This window comes from Arvicanthis niloticus, chromosome 1 (assembly GCF_011762505.2).
Source record: "Arvicanthis niloticus isolate mArvNil1 chromosome 1, mArvNil1.pat.X, whole genome shotgun sequence".
In the NCBI taxonomy this organism is placed as follows: Eukaryota; Metazoa; Chordata; class Mammalia; order Rodentia; family Muridae; genus Arvicanthis; species Arvicanthis niloticus.
In genome coordinates this window covers 39,119,047-39,135,220 of record NC_047658.1, presented here as the reverse complement: position 1 = coordinate 39,135,220, position 16,174 = coordinate 39,119,047, and the positions used below count along the sequence as shown (strand labels likewise).

General features: G+C 43.0%; 1 protein-coding gene across 13 annotated transcripts in view; it reads left to right on the top strand.

The window, feature by feature from the left end:
• The window catches only part of Asb7 (ankyrin repeat and SOCS box containing 7), a 46,160-nt gene extending 30,696 nt beyond the window's left edge, over positions 1-15,464 (top strand). For 11 of the 13 annotated variants that reach the window (XM_034487394.2, XM_076935491.1, XM_076935497.1 and 8 more), the window contains one exon: positions 12,053-15,464. In XM_034487394.2, coding sequence (XP_034343285.1) covers positions 12,053-12,192 — 140 coding nt within the window. In that variant the 3' untranslated portion in view covers positions 12,193-15,464. Of the gene's footprint in view, positions 1-4,691; positions 4,927-12,052 lie in introns of all 13 variants that reach the window. The other 2 variants (XR_013110958.1, XR_013110955.1) reach the window with 2 other exon arrangements.
• Positions 15,465-16,174: the final 710 nt, after the last annotated feature.

The following is a 16,174-nucleotide window of genomic DNA, read 5'->3' as shown; positions in this document are numbered from 1 at the left end:
TGAGTTGGTTGAGATATTTTTGTAATATGAGATGACTAGAAGCTAACCATTCTTATAAGTCCTGCTTGGTAAGTAATAGTCATTTATCCAAAACCCCATTGTGTTATTAAAAGTGGAAAGTAAAATTTAGGGTCAAGGACACATTGTTTTCAGAATGAATGGAGCTGAATGTTAGAATATGGTGATTCCTTCTGGTCCAAGTGATAGCCTGGCTGAGACTGTGCAGGTTCAGATGGAAGGATTAGAAGGAGGGTGGGGTCTTAGATTGCTTATCTATGGGGACAGTTTTGCACTTTTCTTCCTAAGTTCCGCATGAAAGGAAGGCCACTCTGGATTATTTAGACGCCTCACTAATCGAGGCTAGGGAAGATGTGTGAAAACACTGGGAACCTGGAGTAGGTCCCGACCACAGGGCTTACATCAGCTCTGGGCTGTGCAGCTTTCGAGAGAGACACTTCATTTACACCTTCAAGTGTCTGACTCGTCTAACTCAGCAGCAGTCAGTGGCCACTTTGTTTTCTCAGGGCCGTGTTAGTGTGCATGGGCTTTGTTACCTTCTCTTGTCTGCCTTCCCTACCAGCAAAGTGTATGTCACAGGTTAAAGTGTGACCCAGGAAGCTGACATCTGGAAGCACCTTTGATTAACTCCGCCGTGCTATCCAGTGCCTCGATGCCTTTCCCCACACGGTCTTGATTACAGAAGGAAGGCTGGCTGCTGATTATGAGTTAGAAGAGGCCAGTTTTAGTTTTGAGTTTTTAGAAAGCTGCGGACTGGAACAAGTAAACAGAGGACAGCCGACCTGGAGAACATGGAGGTGTGTGAAGTGACCAGGCCGCATGGCAGTGAGGATACACAGCTGCGGCCCTGAGGAGATGAACTGCCTCCCCTAGGCCAGGCTAGAGCAAGGGAGAGTGGGACAGTTTATACCTGTGCCCACATGGACATAATTGTGGAGCCAGGAGGGTCTGGGGTCTTTGGGCCTTTGGGGTTGCATTACAGCTGAAGGGAAAAGCAAATTATGAAAATGCTTTCTTATTTAGGGGATGGGAGAAGCAGAAGAAATACTGTTGAAAGAGTACAATTGTATAACTCTGTGTAAATATCCAAATATCCAAAGTGTAGCATAACCGAGGATATGGTTAACTAACCCACCAAAGGAACTGGTTATAATGTTGCTGAGATTTTTGTTCTCAGCATCTTCCTTCACCATAGTGTGAAGTGTGTAGTTGATCGATAAGTTCAGACTATAGAGTTATTAGGATATAGAATATTTTTTAGACTGTATTTATTTTTACTCAGTGTGTTTGGGTGTTTTGCCTGCCCATACATCTGTGTACCATGTGTGTATAGTATCCAAAAAGGCCAGAAGGTACTGGGTCCTGTGAAACTAGAGTTCCAGGGGTTGTTAGCAGTCATGTGGATGTTGGGACCTGAACCCAGGTCTTCTGTAAGAGCAGTGTTGCTGAGCTAACCCCCAGAATGTAATATCTTCCCAGAAAGACAGAAATTTTATGACAGGGCATAACCTCAGGTAGTGACTAACATGAACTTTGATATTAAAAAGGTGAGATTTTTATGAATTCATGCCTGGGATTTTATTACAGAGAAATTGTAGTTTGGGACAATAGCCCATCTAGAAATGCTCAGGCTTGGATTATAGACTAGATGACTGGGTAAGGCGGCCTGTGTGCTGCCCAGCCAGTTCTACAGGGAAAAAAGGAAGCATTGGAAAGGGCTGTTAGCTGAGTGTGGTGGTACACACCTCAGGAGGCTGAGACAAGAGGATTTGGGGTTCAAGGCCAGGCAGGCTATATAGAAATAGGCTACAGTCACAAAACCCTGTCTCCAAAACACAAAATAAATAGAGTTGGTGACCTGCAGTTGCTTGTGCTTACAGCATGAAAACCAGCTAGAGCACAGCACCTGAAAGGGACTGCCTCTGCATTTAGTCACTGAGGTTGCATATGGAAAAGCCTCGGACCTTGAGGCCTCTTTGTTTGTAAAAGTTTCCCCTAGGTAGGAGAGGGGCTTGCTCAGAAGACAAAGTAGAGTCAAAGTTGGGTCCAGGCAGGTAGAGTCAGGGCTTTTCTTGGTCTTCAGGCAGGTCTGTTTGTCTGGTCCTCATTTGGCCAGGGTCCTCCATATCTGCGCAGTGTGTGGGAACCTTACCTCCTCAGAACCACTGCTTCATTAGGGCATTAGTAAGGACTTCCCTCACGCTAATGTTTTCCCTAGGTTTGAATCAGTAGTCACAGTTAGTTACTCGAGGGTCTCTGGCTTACAGTAATTGCAACATCTGTGTCCCACCTAAGTCCGCTTCTGACACTAGCTTTCTCTCTTTGGCTGTTTTTCTTTTTATCTTGCCCAGCATGGTATAGTAATTTTTTTTAAAGCTGAAGCTAGGCATGATATGAAGAGCAGCAAGAACTCAGGTTAATATCACGGGTGAGCATGTGTGTGGGGAAGGGGATTGGGTGTTTTTTTGTTTTGGTTTGGGTTTTTTTGTCTATTTTGGTCCTTTTGAGACAGTCTTGGCTGTCTAGCTCCGCCTGGCTTGTGCTTTGCTCTCTGCAAACCTGCAACAGATCTCTGCCTGTGCTTCCTTGTGCTGGGATTATAGGTCTGAGCCACCATACCCTCACTTCTATAGTTTTCATGGGATGCTTCCTCTTCATCTAGATAGGCATGGGGCTGTGTTTTACATGACTCCAGATGGTCAACTGTGCTAAGTTCTCCAGTGTCCTTGTTTCTCCCCCTCCTCCACTCTCACCCTCATCCGCTTGACTCCTCCTCAGGTCTAACCACTGCTACTACATTGGAGGGCAGTTGGTATAGTTATAAGGTGTGTGACAGGGCCCAACCACCCCGTGATCTGCTAATTGATTTCCAGTCTTGTAAGTGGGCCTGTGTCCCAGGCTGGAATTGTCATCTGTGCTTTCTCCCTCGGGTAGCTTCCCCTCCAGTCTGTAAGGTGAGCTAGGAAGCTGAGGAGGCTGAACCTGAGACATGTCCATTCCCTGTGGGAGTCTTTGCCTTTGGAGAGCAGCCTTACTTATGGAAAGGTTTGGGGTGCTGGTTTTACATACCTTCCCCTGTCATAGCCATCAGGGGCTTCATCAGTCAAACTTTGAGGACCTGGTAGGGCTTCCTTTGACTGGCTCTTGATTTCCTGTTCATCCGAAGCCTCCAGTGTGTCTGTTTATGGGCCTGTGGCTTTGGCTCAGGTAAGCATCCTCAGTCCTGGCACACTGGGATAATCATAATCTCCAGAGCTTCCAGTGGAGGTGCTCTGCCTGCAGCTTGTCTTTTTGCTTGCTCCAAGATCAGTCTTAGTTTTTAAGGTTGAGCAGTTTTTCTTCCTTATGGACTAGGGAGTAATGACATCTAAACTCTACACCTATGCAAGTAGAATGGGTTGTCCATCTGGTTTTACCTTTTTTTTTTTTTTTTTTTTTTTTATTTGAAGTGTGAAAGCATCCTTGCTTTGGTTCTTTGAGCTGATGAGTGTTTTGCACACTGGGATCAGAGGCTCCTGTCTCTATCTCATCACAGGCTCTCAGCTGTGTTCATTATCAGAGATGCCATCAAACCAGAAGAATGGGGTGCTATGGAGTGCCACAAATGGCTTGCTTAATAACCTTAGTAAGCTCTTCAGCCCCTAGACTCACTCCACAGAGCTTGGTGCCCTCCTTGAAAAAAAAAAATAGGGGGAACTGAACCAAAATTTCCACTTTTAAAGGCAGTGGTTTTCTATCACTAGAGAGGGAAGGAAGGAAGGAAGGAGAGAAGAGAAGACAGACAGACAGAGAGAGAGAGAGAGAGAGAGAGAGAGAGAGAGAGAGAGAGAGAGAACTACAGAGAACTGGGTTTTGTTTATTTGTTGTATTTTTCCAAAGGATGGGCTCTAGGAGGCTTTAGACTTTATGGGCATAAGGTCCAGACGAGTTGCATAGCTGCAGTTTCACTAGGTGACCTTTGTGCTGATGATGTCTAAGCTCCGGAGGGGAAACTGCTTCCTGGTTAGTCCCATGCTTCCATGACAGTCTGGCTGGTATGGCTCTGACAATCACTGTGTTTATCACTGCCAGGCATCCTCAGTCATGAGTATTGCAGCCCATTTACAAACGTCTTGGACAAAGCGGTAAACATAACTGAACTGAGACTTGTCCCTTCGTGCACATACCTTGTCAGTGCTCTCTGGGTGGAGATGGCTGAGTGGGAAAGTGGCAGGTCTGTCTGAGCTGGACCAGCAGCTTTTCATGGAGAACCATTTCTCCTTGAAAGATTGACTGACTGCCAAACTATACCGTTTAATCACAGGCACTTAGCAGGCATTTTCTTAGAAATGAACAAAGTTTACTTGTCACATTAAGGAAAATGAACACAGTATTGATGACCAGTCAGACTTGAACTTTGAAAAAAGGGGTTTTAGAAACTTGTATTTACAGTTGTGAGAGTCCTTCTATGCAATGATTTTCTGAGATGAGTGGAAATATTAAGAAAAGTGATTTCTTTTGCTATTATATAATAGAATTGGCTAAAAATTTGAAGACATGCATAACCTAGTGTGCCATGTGTTTCTGATGACTAATTTATGTTACTGTGTGCATGGGTAAAAGTCCACTAAAAGTTTAAGATATACCAATGGACTATAATCTAAAAGTACAAAAAGTTCATCAATGTATTTCAGATTCTGTATCACCGCTGGGACTGGGGAGACGGCTCAGCTGTAGTGTTTGCCAAGCAAGCATGGAGACATCAGTTTGGATAAACAGCACCCAGATAAAAAGCTGGACATGGTAGCATGCTTTTGTAACCCCAGCACCAGGCGAGAGAAGACAGGAGGATCCCTGGGGCTTCCTGGCCAGCTCCCGGCCAGTTGCTCATCTCCAGCTTTAGTGAGAGACCCTGCCTCAAACAATAAGGTGAAGGAGCAGTTGAGAAAGACAATATTTACTGCTGGCCTCTACACATACATGCACTTACATATGTATGCAACAACAACAACAACAACACACACACACACACACACACCAGATTGAAAACAGAAAGCTCATTGTCTCATCTGACGGCAATTTCATAGAGGACCCATCCATTCCAGGTCACCTGGAAAAGGCTGCTCTAAGTATTCCTTGCTTTCCTAGCATCATATTTGAGTGAAGCTAGAGATCTACAGGCTAGCTCACTGCATCAGGCTAGCTCACTGAAGTTCAGAGCAGGTAGAAGGCAGACATTTGCAGGAAAGGAGAAACAGCATGCTCTGTGCAGCTGCTTCGCTCTGGAAAGTGACTCTGGGTTTTGTTTGTTTTCATAAAAATGATGTCTGCTCATGAGCTGATCACTGCTGTTTCTAAACAAGTCAGAAATGTTTCTGAAATTTTTAGTTTCCTGAATATGGTAAATATAGACCAAGGTAATCAGCACAAGCAAGAGTTCTTAGAGAGTTTCCCATTGTCAAAGTGCAGAGGCGTCTTCCAGCTAAGCAGTGGGAACCTAGCACTGTGGAATCTCCACAGTCTCAGTGCTAAAGATCAAAGCCATGGACATACTCGGTAATCTGTCCATGGCTACCATCGCCACGCTACGGGTCCAGCCCTACATTCAGGGGTTTAACGGTATCCTCTCAGCCAGCCTGGTGTTTTAGAATTCGAAGAATCCTTAATGTACTTTCAATTAAAGTTAAAATTTGAGTAAACTGAAAGCTTGCCTCATGCTTGCATGCTTATGGCTTAGGCTCTAGAAAGAGACCCCTCCTTCCTGGCTGGCATTTATAAAATTGTGTCTTTGCTGACTCAAGATAAGTGTTTCCTACCAGTTGGGAATTTTAGTACCTTGGATCCTGGAGGCAATTTTCAGAGACTAGTCATGCACAGAACATCTCAGACATGCCAGGTCCCCAAGTAAATAAACCATCCATCCACCTTGCTGGTGTGGCCTGCTTCTGGTGTGCAACATCCTCTTGTTCCATGGCTGGTCTAGATGTCTGTGGGTTCATTGAGTTAATTGAGTTTATGTTTAATATCCTAAGACACTGGGCTGAGGCAGTTACCTGTGTTTCAGAGGCATCATGCAAAGACTAGAATCACTGTCGGTATTCTTTCAGTGCTGTGTCAAAGGTAGGCTTGGGGTGGATTTGTATTTGTGTGTTTTAAGGAATTAAATAGCTCATAATGCTACAAGGAAACATTGAAGTGGCTGGGAATTGAGTTGTGTAAACTGTTTCACAGGAGACTTAATCTGTCAAGTACTTAAGATAGTTGCTTGCTGGAACATTAATCACAGATGTTTAAAAATACTGCTTTATAAATATCGAAGTAACCAGAAATATGTTTTTGTTTAGATTTCAGTAATAGTCAAGTACTGTTTTATTAACACACACACACAGACACACACACACAAAGTACTATGTTTACAGAAATAAGATTTGGGACTAAAAGTAAAAATGAATTAAATAGGAGAAAAAACTTTTGAGGCCTGGGGGCAGAGGGAGGCTTGATTTGGTAGCTCTGTAGTAGAGTATATGCTCGGTATACAAGAGGCCCTGGGTTCAATCCCTGGCACCACTAACAAACACACACATACCCACACCACACCATTCATACAGACTCACATACACATACGATACACACCACACACACCTTTAAAAACTACAGGCTAACAAAAGGCACGACTTCTCAGTGTTTTAAATTTTAAGGAAGTCAAACAGGCTGTGACTTTCTGAGCTAAATCCTGCTCAGAGTGGATTTACCCCACACACAACCTGGATGACAACTACCCTGACCTACTATGTCATTCCTAATGCTTCTGTTGTTATTTGATGGGATGACCTATTATAAGTATACTCTCCCTGTGGAGAAATTCATGTGACACATTTTCACTAAGGGTCTTTAATTTTTTTTTTCTAGTGAATTGGAAACTTTTGCCTGACCATCTACATTAGAGCCTTACAAGAGTTTCTACTGTTAACATATTAAAAATCATTTTCAGAAATGAACACTGTTGTTATTCAGATAATACCGCATTTTAGGTTCTTTGACACAGAGAACAGCCTTTTAAATAAATCCCTTCATCCTAACTGACCAGAAAGGCTCTTCTTCCGCACCTTCTCGAAGTGTTTATTACCTCTGCTGTTACTGTTGGCATCTACAGATGCCTTAATATTTGAGAGTAAATCATGGGTCATTTTGCTTGACTCTTACTTTTCTATCACTGGGATAAACACCATGACCTGGGCCAGTCTATAGGAGAAAGAGGTTATTTGCTTCCAGAGGATTAGCGGCTGTGATGGCAGAACAAAGGCATGGCATGGTGGCAGGAGCAGGAAACAGCAGCCAAGCACCAGCTTGAGAGTGAACTAACAAAAAGAATGGCTTTAAACTCTCAAGGCCCACCTCCAGTGACATGCTTCCTCCAGCAAGGCCACGCCTCCTAAGCCTCCCAAAGACTGCCATCAACTGGAGACCAAGCATTTATATGCCCAAGATTATGGAGGACATCTCATTCAGACCACCAGTGCTCAGTCACCTGAGGAAGGATGTAACCAATAGATGTATATCAGAAAGCTGATACTGTATAGTAGAACTGTGAGTGAATACTGTCATTTTTATTTTAAGGGAGCTGGAACCTGCCATTGGGCCTACAAAGCAAGAGCTGTTTATCTCACTTTAGACTTAGTCCCAGTGAGAGGACTTTAGAAGCAAGAACAAAAAGAATAATGTGTCACTGGCCAGACATGGCAGTACATGCCTTTAATCCTATCACATGGAAGGCAAAAAAGGCAAGTGGCTCTCTGCGAAGTATAGGCTGCCAATCCGGTACACACAGTAAGTTCCAGGCCAGCTGTATATAATGAGACTCTGTCTCAAAAAAAAAAAAAAAAAAAGGTATGCTTATGGTTGAATTTTAAAATGGAAACTGCAGTTAAACAGAGATACTAGGAGATCATCTTGGACACTGGCAGAGATAATGAGGCTTTTCAGGAAATGACTGACCCTGAAGCAGTCCAGAGGAGGAGAGCAAGCACCCTCTATTTCTGCTTGCCTCTGTATCACTGTGTCCACCTCTACAATGAAGCCTCGGACTTCATCTTCTGTGTGGTTACCCTTGACTGTTTCAAATGTTTGGTCTTTGTCTACCTTTATGAGTAATTAGTATGCTTTAAAGATTTATTTTTAATTATGTATGGGTGTCTGTGTACACAAGTACAGGTGTCCACACAGCCCGGAGGGATTAGATCCTCTGGAACTGGCTGTGAGCAGCTGACCTGGGTGCTGGGAATTGAACCTGTGGAAGACCAGTTCACACCCTTTTAACAGCTGAGTTATCTTTCCAGTCCCCAAGTCGTCCAGATAATCTTTATCCCAAGAAATAAATCAGGCCTTCCTCACAAAAGCCAAAGTGTGTGTGTGTGTAGGGGAGGCCTTTGGGACAGTTAATTTTCTAAGTTATATCCTTGCCTAGGCTTTCCATTTATTCTAAACTGGGCACGTCAGAAGCAGATTTCCTATTTTGTGCCAACCTGGTTATTAGTAATGATAGGCTTCTCCACACTTGGAAAGATTAACCCTTTGAACTATTGTGTAATCCCATTTGCGTTCTTTAGTCTGAACGCCTTGTAGTTCCTGCTGCATCCTCCAGTGTTTATGATTCCATAAATTACAGTCTGTAGGGAGCTAACCTCGAGCCTCCCTGTTACAGCCCCACCATGAGCTGCACTTACTCCTTTCCTCCCATGCCTAGTGGGTGGTGTATGCAGTTCTGCTGATTGTCCCCCCTCTCACCCTTTGCTTCCTTTTTTCCCTCTGCTCCTCCTTCCTTCTCTTCCTCGTCCTTCTTTTATAAGCATGCAGTAGGTGCTCAGGAAATGCTTTTATGGTCTGCTGACAAATACATATTCATCTTGAAATCATAATCTCCTAGTCCCAAGATGCTATCCCTGAAGAAAGATTCCCGAGATGTCTGTGGAGGAAAAGTAACTGAGCTCTCCTTACCGCCCTGTGCCTTTAGCCTGCTATTGACTCTGCATGCTGACGAGCCAGCCGGAGTTCATTTCTTGGTGTGAGCAGGGAGGAATAGTTAACACCCGCTCCCTGATGTATGTCTTTTTACACAGTAAAAGTCTTCATATTCAGCCCTTTGAGGCCTTGACAATGGCTTCCAGTGGTTTGCCCAACTGGTCTCAGCTAGTAGGTACTGCTTACCCCTTTCCGGCCATCTTGCTTTCTTACCATCTTTACACCAGGAGGCAAAGAGCACTTTCCAAGGATGGCCTTCTAGTTTCCTGAAAATGAGAAGAAATATTACCCTTACAAATGTTTACCAACTAATATTTTTAGAATTTACTTTCTGGTTATTTCTGGTTTACTTCACACTGTTCTTAACACTTTGCCACAGTGAATGTTTTTACTTCTTAAACAACCTTTGAGGGAGGTGCTGTTATGAAGAAACTAAGGCAGCAGGCTAAACACCTTGGTCTGGACTGTGTGGGTTGTGAGTGGCCAGGAGCCAAGCGTGCGTGTCCTGCCTCCAGGACTGTGGAGTTTAACCACTACAGGACATACTTATCAGTCAAGGCAATTCTGTAGTCAGGAGTTACATGTGGTTAAAAGGAGCTTTAAAAGACCACAGTCTTTCAAAATATTTAAGGATGCCATTCGTGGCATGTCGCTTAAGAAGAAGACGAAGAAGAAAAAGAAAAATTACAAACTGAGAAAAACATTCCAATATGCTTAGGTCTAGGACTTCCACCAAACAAAGCATTCCAGAACATGTCGGCCTGGACCATCCAAGCTGGGCTCCCAGTGGCCACAGCACTAACTCACTAGCCTCTGGGTGAGTGAGCTACTTTACAAAAGAATTGCCAATCAAGCCGCTCCTGAAACACTGCAAACAAATAACCTAATGGAATGTTGTCTTCAGTGTATGCTTCAGTGCTGGCAAGCTCAGTTAAGCACTGATGGTAGGCTTCTCTGACAGTGTGTGATAGAGAGTGAGCCTGAGCTCTCCGGCGGGCGCAGCGCCCTCATCTAGGCCTTCCACGGTCTTTTGTTTTTCCTTCCTATTTTGGAGTGCTACTAGTTGAGTCTGAAGAGGCCTTGCACTCTAGGGAAGTAAGTGCGCCTCTGCCGAGCACCCTTGCTACATCAGGAAACTTACGGAGTTCTTTCCACTTAGGAAAAATTACTTAGTTTTGCATTATCACTATAAAAACAATACAAGTGAGAGATAAGGTACTCAGAAGAGCGATGCTTCTCCAAGGCCAGCCTGGGACCCTCCCAGGGAGGCTATGAGGTTGGGGTGATCTCATAGCAGTAGTATGGTGTTATCTGCCTGTCTTCATGTTCCTTCTCTCCGGAGACTATGTGGTGTGGTTTTTATTTCAACAGACTGAACGTGAATGTGCACAAGAAAGCTTCACTATTCTCTGGAAAGCCATGCATTATAAAGCATGGCAAACTGGGTGTGTGTGGGGGGGTGTTGCTACACCCCTTTGACCATTTGGTAAAACAGTTTTTATCACGTTGTTCACTTTAATATCCAATTGATTTGTTTTAATTACTTTTAAATGAATTTACGGGTATTTATAAAATTTCTGCTGTAACTTGTGATGTGGTCATCACCATAGATACGGCCCACATCAGAGTTCTTTCATATCCTCAGTAATTTTTAAAAACATAATGGGATTTGAGATGAAGTGCTTGCTGGCTACTGAAATATGCTCTCTCCTTGGGTTTTAAAGCATGTTACTAATGTCTCTGAGACTACCAGTAAAATGGAATGGAGCTACATATTCTCTCTTGTAAAATGGTTAAAGGACTCCAGATGTATCACATGCTTCTGTTGTACAAGGAACAGCAAATACTCAATACAGGATAGCCTTTTCATACCGCTATCCCCTGTGTGACTCCAGATACCTACTGAACCATCGTTGAGGAAGTTTTCCTTACATTGATAATATTCAGTACTGTTGAGAGAAAAGAATTTGGATTTTATTGCTTCTCTTTTGGATTCAGTAGCAACCGTGGTTACTGGCTGATGATCAGAGTATAGACTATGAAGTGAGCTAGTGATTCAGACTAGCTTAAGGTGGCTTTCAAACTCCCTGGCTGCTGGGCCCCAGTGACAATGAACAGGCAAGCAGACATCATTTGCAAAGAGCTCCGTAGAGATGCTACTAAGTATCAGGGCTCCAGTGTCCTAGCCTCAGAGTCAAAACAGGCCACCTCAGAGAGCATCTCATCCAGGCCATGATTTTCTTGTGGAGAAACTGGTTTAGAGAAACCATCTGCTCATAGAAGCTTCTCTTTGTATTAGAGTCTCATTGTGACAGACCTACAATACTTTGATTTATAGTAGAAAGAGTGCCAGACTTGGAATCATAGAGACTCATTCTAAACTACAATTGGTTGTCTGACAGCCACCAGTATACTTAAATCTCTCATCCTCAGGACCTTATATAAGGACCTTATATAAGACAAAGATGGAGGCATCTACCTGTTAGTGGCTTGTCTGTCATAGTGACCAAGTTATCCAGCACAGACTACTTAAAGGAGGAAACATTCTTTGGGCCCAAGGTTTCAGAAAGTTACATCAAAAGCTGACTGGCCCCACATGTTTGGACAGAAAATTATGGCAGCTGAGGCTGTTTCTGTCACAGAAGATAGAGGGGAGGAAACAGAAAATGATTCAGGAATAATAATCAACTCCCAATGCTCTGCTCCCGTTAATTTCTGTCTTCTAGCTATGTCTCACCTTCTGGAGCTTCCACGGCACTCACCAAGACAGTACCATCATCCAGGCACGAGCATTCTAATCATGGGCCTGACAGAGCCATTACATATGCAGGCAGTATCATTACTGCCTTGTAAAGAGTTTTAGAAAAGACCAAGTGAATGAGACACCACAGGGTGGTAGAGATGACACTTGAGTCTCAGACAGACCTTTGCCTGTAAGGTCTGCAGCAGGCCCTTTCTCAGACAGTGCTTTCCCTGACATCCCTGTCTCTCTAATGCTTTGTACCTTTGTAACGTTTTCTTTTCTCTGTCATTTTAGGACAGCCCAGAACCCTGCAGGACCTGTGCCGAATTAAAATTCGACAGTGTATAGGCCTTCAAAACCTGAAGCTGCTTGATGAACTGCCAATTGCCAAGGTTATGAAAGACTACTTAAAACACAAATTTGATGATATCTGATATACCTGGACTGTGAACAAGATTAAGAGTTATTCCAGATACTTAAAAGGCTTCAGGCCTTGCACAAAGTATATCCTATGCAATTTCTGATTTGCGGTCAAGTCAGAAAGCAGGTATACACTTTTAGGTTTTTTGTTTGTTTGGATTTCATTTTGGGGAGGGATCTTTATATATATGTGTGTGTGTGTATGTATGTGTGTATGTATGTGTAACACACACACACACATACATACATACATACATACATACACACACACACATACACACCACACACTTGAAGGTCTTAATTTGGTTTTTTGGTCCAAGTTGATGAGGTCCAAGCCTTTCTATACAATACTGCATTTAGAAAACTTGTTTTTCCTAAATGCACAACATAGACAGGTTTGAAGCAGAGAGTTTTCCCTTTCGATGCTCTGGTTTCACTGGCGAACAAGGTACTAGGAACCAGTAGATGGAATACTTCTTAAAGTCTGGAGGTCTCAGGCTCACACTGTGACCCTGGGTGATGCTGGAAAATACTCTGTGAAGAAACGTACAGTGATGCTGTCACCTCACTCATTTTTAATGAGTACAGATGAGCTGTTTAACAATCCTTTTTCCCTCTAATTAATGTAGCTTTCCGACGAAAAAACAAATCCAGTACCTCTGCTTCCTTTGGTGTGCGCTTATTTTTAAATTATTTTTTTAACAACTGTAAGACACTACCCTGAGACATTATGTTTCAACACCCCCCCCCCCTTCTTTCTCTTATTGAACTGTGCTTTTAAAACAAAATCAATGGGAAAAAGAATTCACTTTTTAAAGCCAGTGTATTGTTTTGTTTTTTTTTTTTTTTGGTTTTTTTTTTTAACAACAACAAAAAAAAGGTGCCTCTTGTGCAGCTCTCTTGGTGTAGTCTCTGGACAGTTTTGCTCTTCCCGTTCCTTGGCCGGCTTCCTTGTCTCCCTTGGAGCCGTAACCACCACCTTCATCCCACGGCGGGCCATCAGTGTCACCTCAGTTTCCATTTTAAGCTTTGTGTTTTATTTCACCTTAAGGAACAAATTTCATATCCTGATGATAACAGTGTTTCCTAGAAATAGCCCACATTCTTGCTAGACCATTCTCTTTTAATGATTAAATAATTTGGGGTGGTTTCATGGTGGATTTCTTTCGCCTTCCTGGTAACATGTATACATATATATTTTAAGGGCAAAGTCTCTAATGTGCACCCTTTTGTAAGCCCGGCAAATTGCTAATATGCTAATTAAGTATTTCCTATCTATTTTGAAGGTGGGTACAGTAAAGCTCTTCAAGACAAATATTTTATTTTCTGGGTTGGTTGGACAAGTATGTGCAAGAAAGACCCAGATGTAGTAAAATATTAGTAACAAGGGAAAAGGTCCCATAGGCACTAGGCATCAGGGATGTTCCTGCGGACACATGCCCACTGCTTCATTTGAAGTTATGTTAGTTTGAAGAGAGCCTTTTTAATCCCCCCATGACATTCTTAGTGCTGTGACACATTTTTTAAAAATATTTATAAGCTGTTAATAAATTTGCTATCAAAAGGTTGCAAGTTAAGGGCTTCTCCTTTCTTGTCCGAATTGCCAGTTTGAAGGCATAGAGGGTAAAATCTTTCCCTCATAGTGTAATTAAGCAGAATTAGGTTTCCCCAAGTTCAGGCCAGCAGTGCTGTTCATTCAAGCCCAGGGCTCACCCTCTTGACTATAGAGTAGCTGTGACATCAGAACATAGGATCTACATGTGCCTAGGTGGCACACAGATTCCTGAGCAGGCAGAAGGATGATTCAGGGACTTGCTGATGTGGCCCATAGCCTTCTTCAGCAGGGAGCATGTGGCCAGAGTGATAGCTGGGACCCAGGAAGATAGGGACAGGTGTGGTGACCCTGTCTGAAAGGTCATCTCCATGGAGATTCCCCTTCTAAGGCAGCTACAAAGCTGTGTTCTCATTCTTTATTCAGGGTCCAGGTCAAGGCTAGAGACTCACTAACAGCCTTAGGGATACAAAGTGACCAGAAATTACTTGAATGTAACTTCTGTTAGAACCCCAGCCTAGCATGGGAAGTGGTGGGAGGGAGCCTGGAGTCTGGACTCTGAGCTGCCATGTTAGTGTCCAATTGCACAGGAATCATACATGTAAATTAATTTATTTAGTAAGTTAAAAATGACATTCACTTGCCAGCCATTCAGAGTGTTCTGAACTAAGCCACTGAAATTGAACTGAGTCAGGGAATCCCAAGTAAAAAGATGATATTGAGGCAAATTCTTTGTGCTGTCTACTGCTGTGACTTCAGAAAAGAAAAAAAAATCTGAGTGCTCTTCCTGGAATTGAAAATTCTATTTAATGAAGAAGTGTATAATTCCATTATTTATTGTTTGTGGTTTGATTTCTCTGGAAGCTTGAGAGAATGTCCTTTGCTTATTACTAGACCCCAGACATGTACTGTATCCATGGTAACTGAAGGGCTGTACAGTCGCTAATGCGATTGTGATGAGCATGCGGGTCTGCACTTGAACTTGTTATCAGAGAAGCAGTGTGTGGCCGAGGGGAGAGAAAAACGGCTCTCGGAAACCCAGCCTGTAGGCTTTTCCAGAATCCTGACTTAAAGCTCACCACTGATTCTTTTGAGCTTCTTTTGAAATTTATTATTTAAGCCTATTACTAAAACTTTATAAAATGCATTTGGCAAATACACCAAAGAAACCAGCTCATAAAATATGATCATTAATGAACTGCAAACCTCATCTTTTGAAAACAAGGGTGTTTCTTTGTAAATATTTGTGTTTATAAATGTACAGCAGAGTTAAGAGTGTTTTTTTAGATTATTTAATTCCCATATTTCTAAACTATTTACTACAGAATAACCCCTGCTCATTAGTTTGGATGACTTGATTGTTTGATTTTTTTAATTCATTATCAGTCATGCTTGGAAGGACGTTTCTGCTGGAGAAGTCAGCATTCTGGCAGTGGCAGGAGTCACTTCTGGAGCACGAGGGAGGCTAGCATGACCTGTCAGACTCACCCCTCGTAAGACACCAGAAGAGCGTAGCTTAATGACCAGAGTGGACCGTGTGAAAGAGTTTCTAACTTCCCTACTGAATCACCTGTTAGCCCAGGATGGGATTGGGACAAGGCCATTTGCCCACAAATTTAGCTTTCATGTAACTCCCAGTGTGTTGTATCATAATATATTCTGTTCTTTCTTTGTAATGTAAGTTTTGCTTTGGGTCGATTTGAATTAAAAAAAAAAATCTTAAATCTGGTTTAAAAAAAAAAAAACAACTGAGTTTGTGTTTTCTTTCTCCTCTGCCTTAACTTGTTAACAGCTCCAGATGTTTGGTAAGATGGAACAAAGCTGTGTTTTCATCAGCACATTAGGTTACTGGTGACTGGGTGAGAAAATGATTTCAAAGACAATCGCACATTTCAAGCCATTTCTTTAACTCCTTTTTATCTATTTACTTGTTAGTATTTTATTACATTTGTTTATTTACCTACCTGTTCTGTGGAGATCAGAGGACAGCCTGCAGGAGTCTGTTCTCCCCTGCTGTGCATCCCACCATGGCTTCAAGCTTAGGTTGTCAGGCAGAGCCCCCCCTCCCCCCATTGCACCTACCCTCTTTAGAGTACAGGCCTTGGTCTGGAGTGTGTCACTCCAGCACAAAGGCTTCGTGATTCATTATCTGCCACGTCTTGGCTAGCAAGGCAGGTGCTTAGCTGCTCTCCAGTTGCTGTGATGAACACTATGACCGGGACAACTTACAGAAGGAAGGGTTTACACAGGCTTACGGTTCCACAGGGATAAAAGTTCACCATGGAGGTCAAACAGCAGGTATGATGGCTGGAGCAAGAAGCTGAGAGCTCGCATTTTGACCCACAAGTAGGAAGCTGAGAGAGAATTGGGAGTAGGTCAAGTCCTTCAGGTTCTCAGAGCTCACCTCCAGTGACACTTCCTCCAACAAGGCCACACTTCTCCTC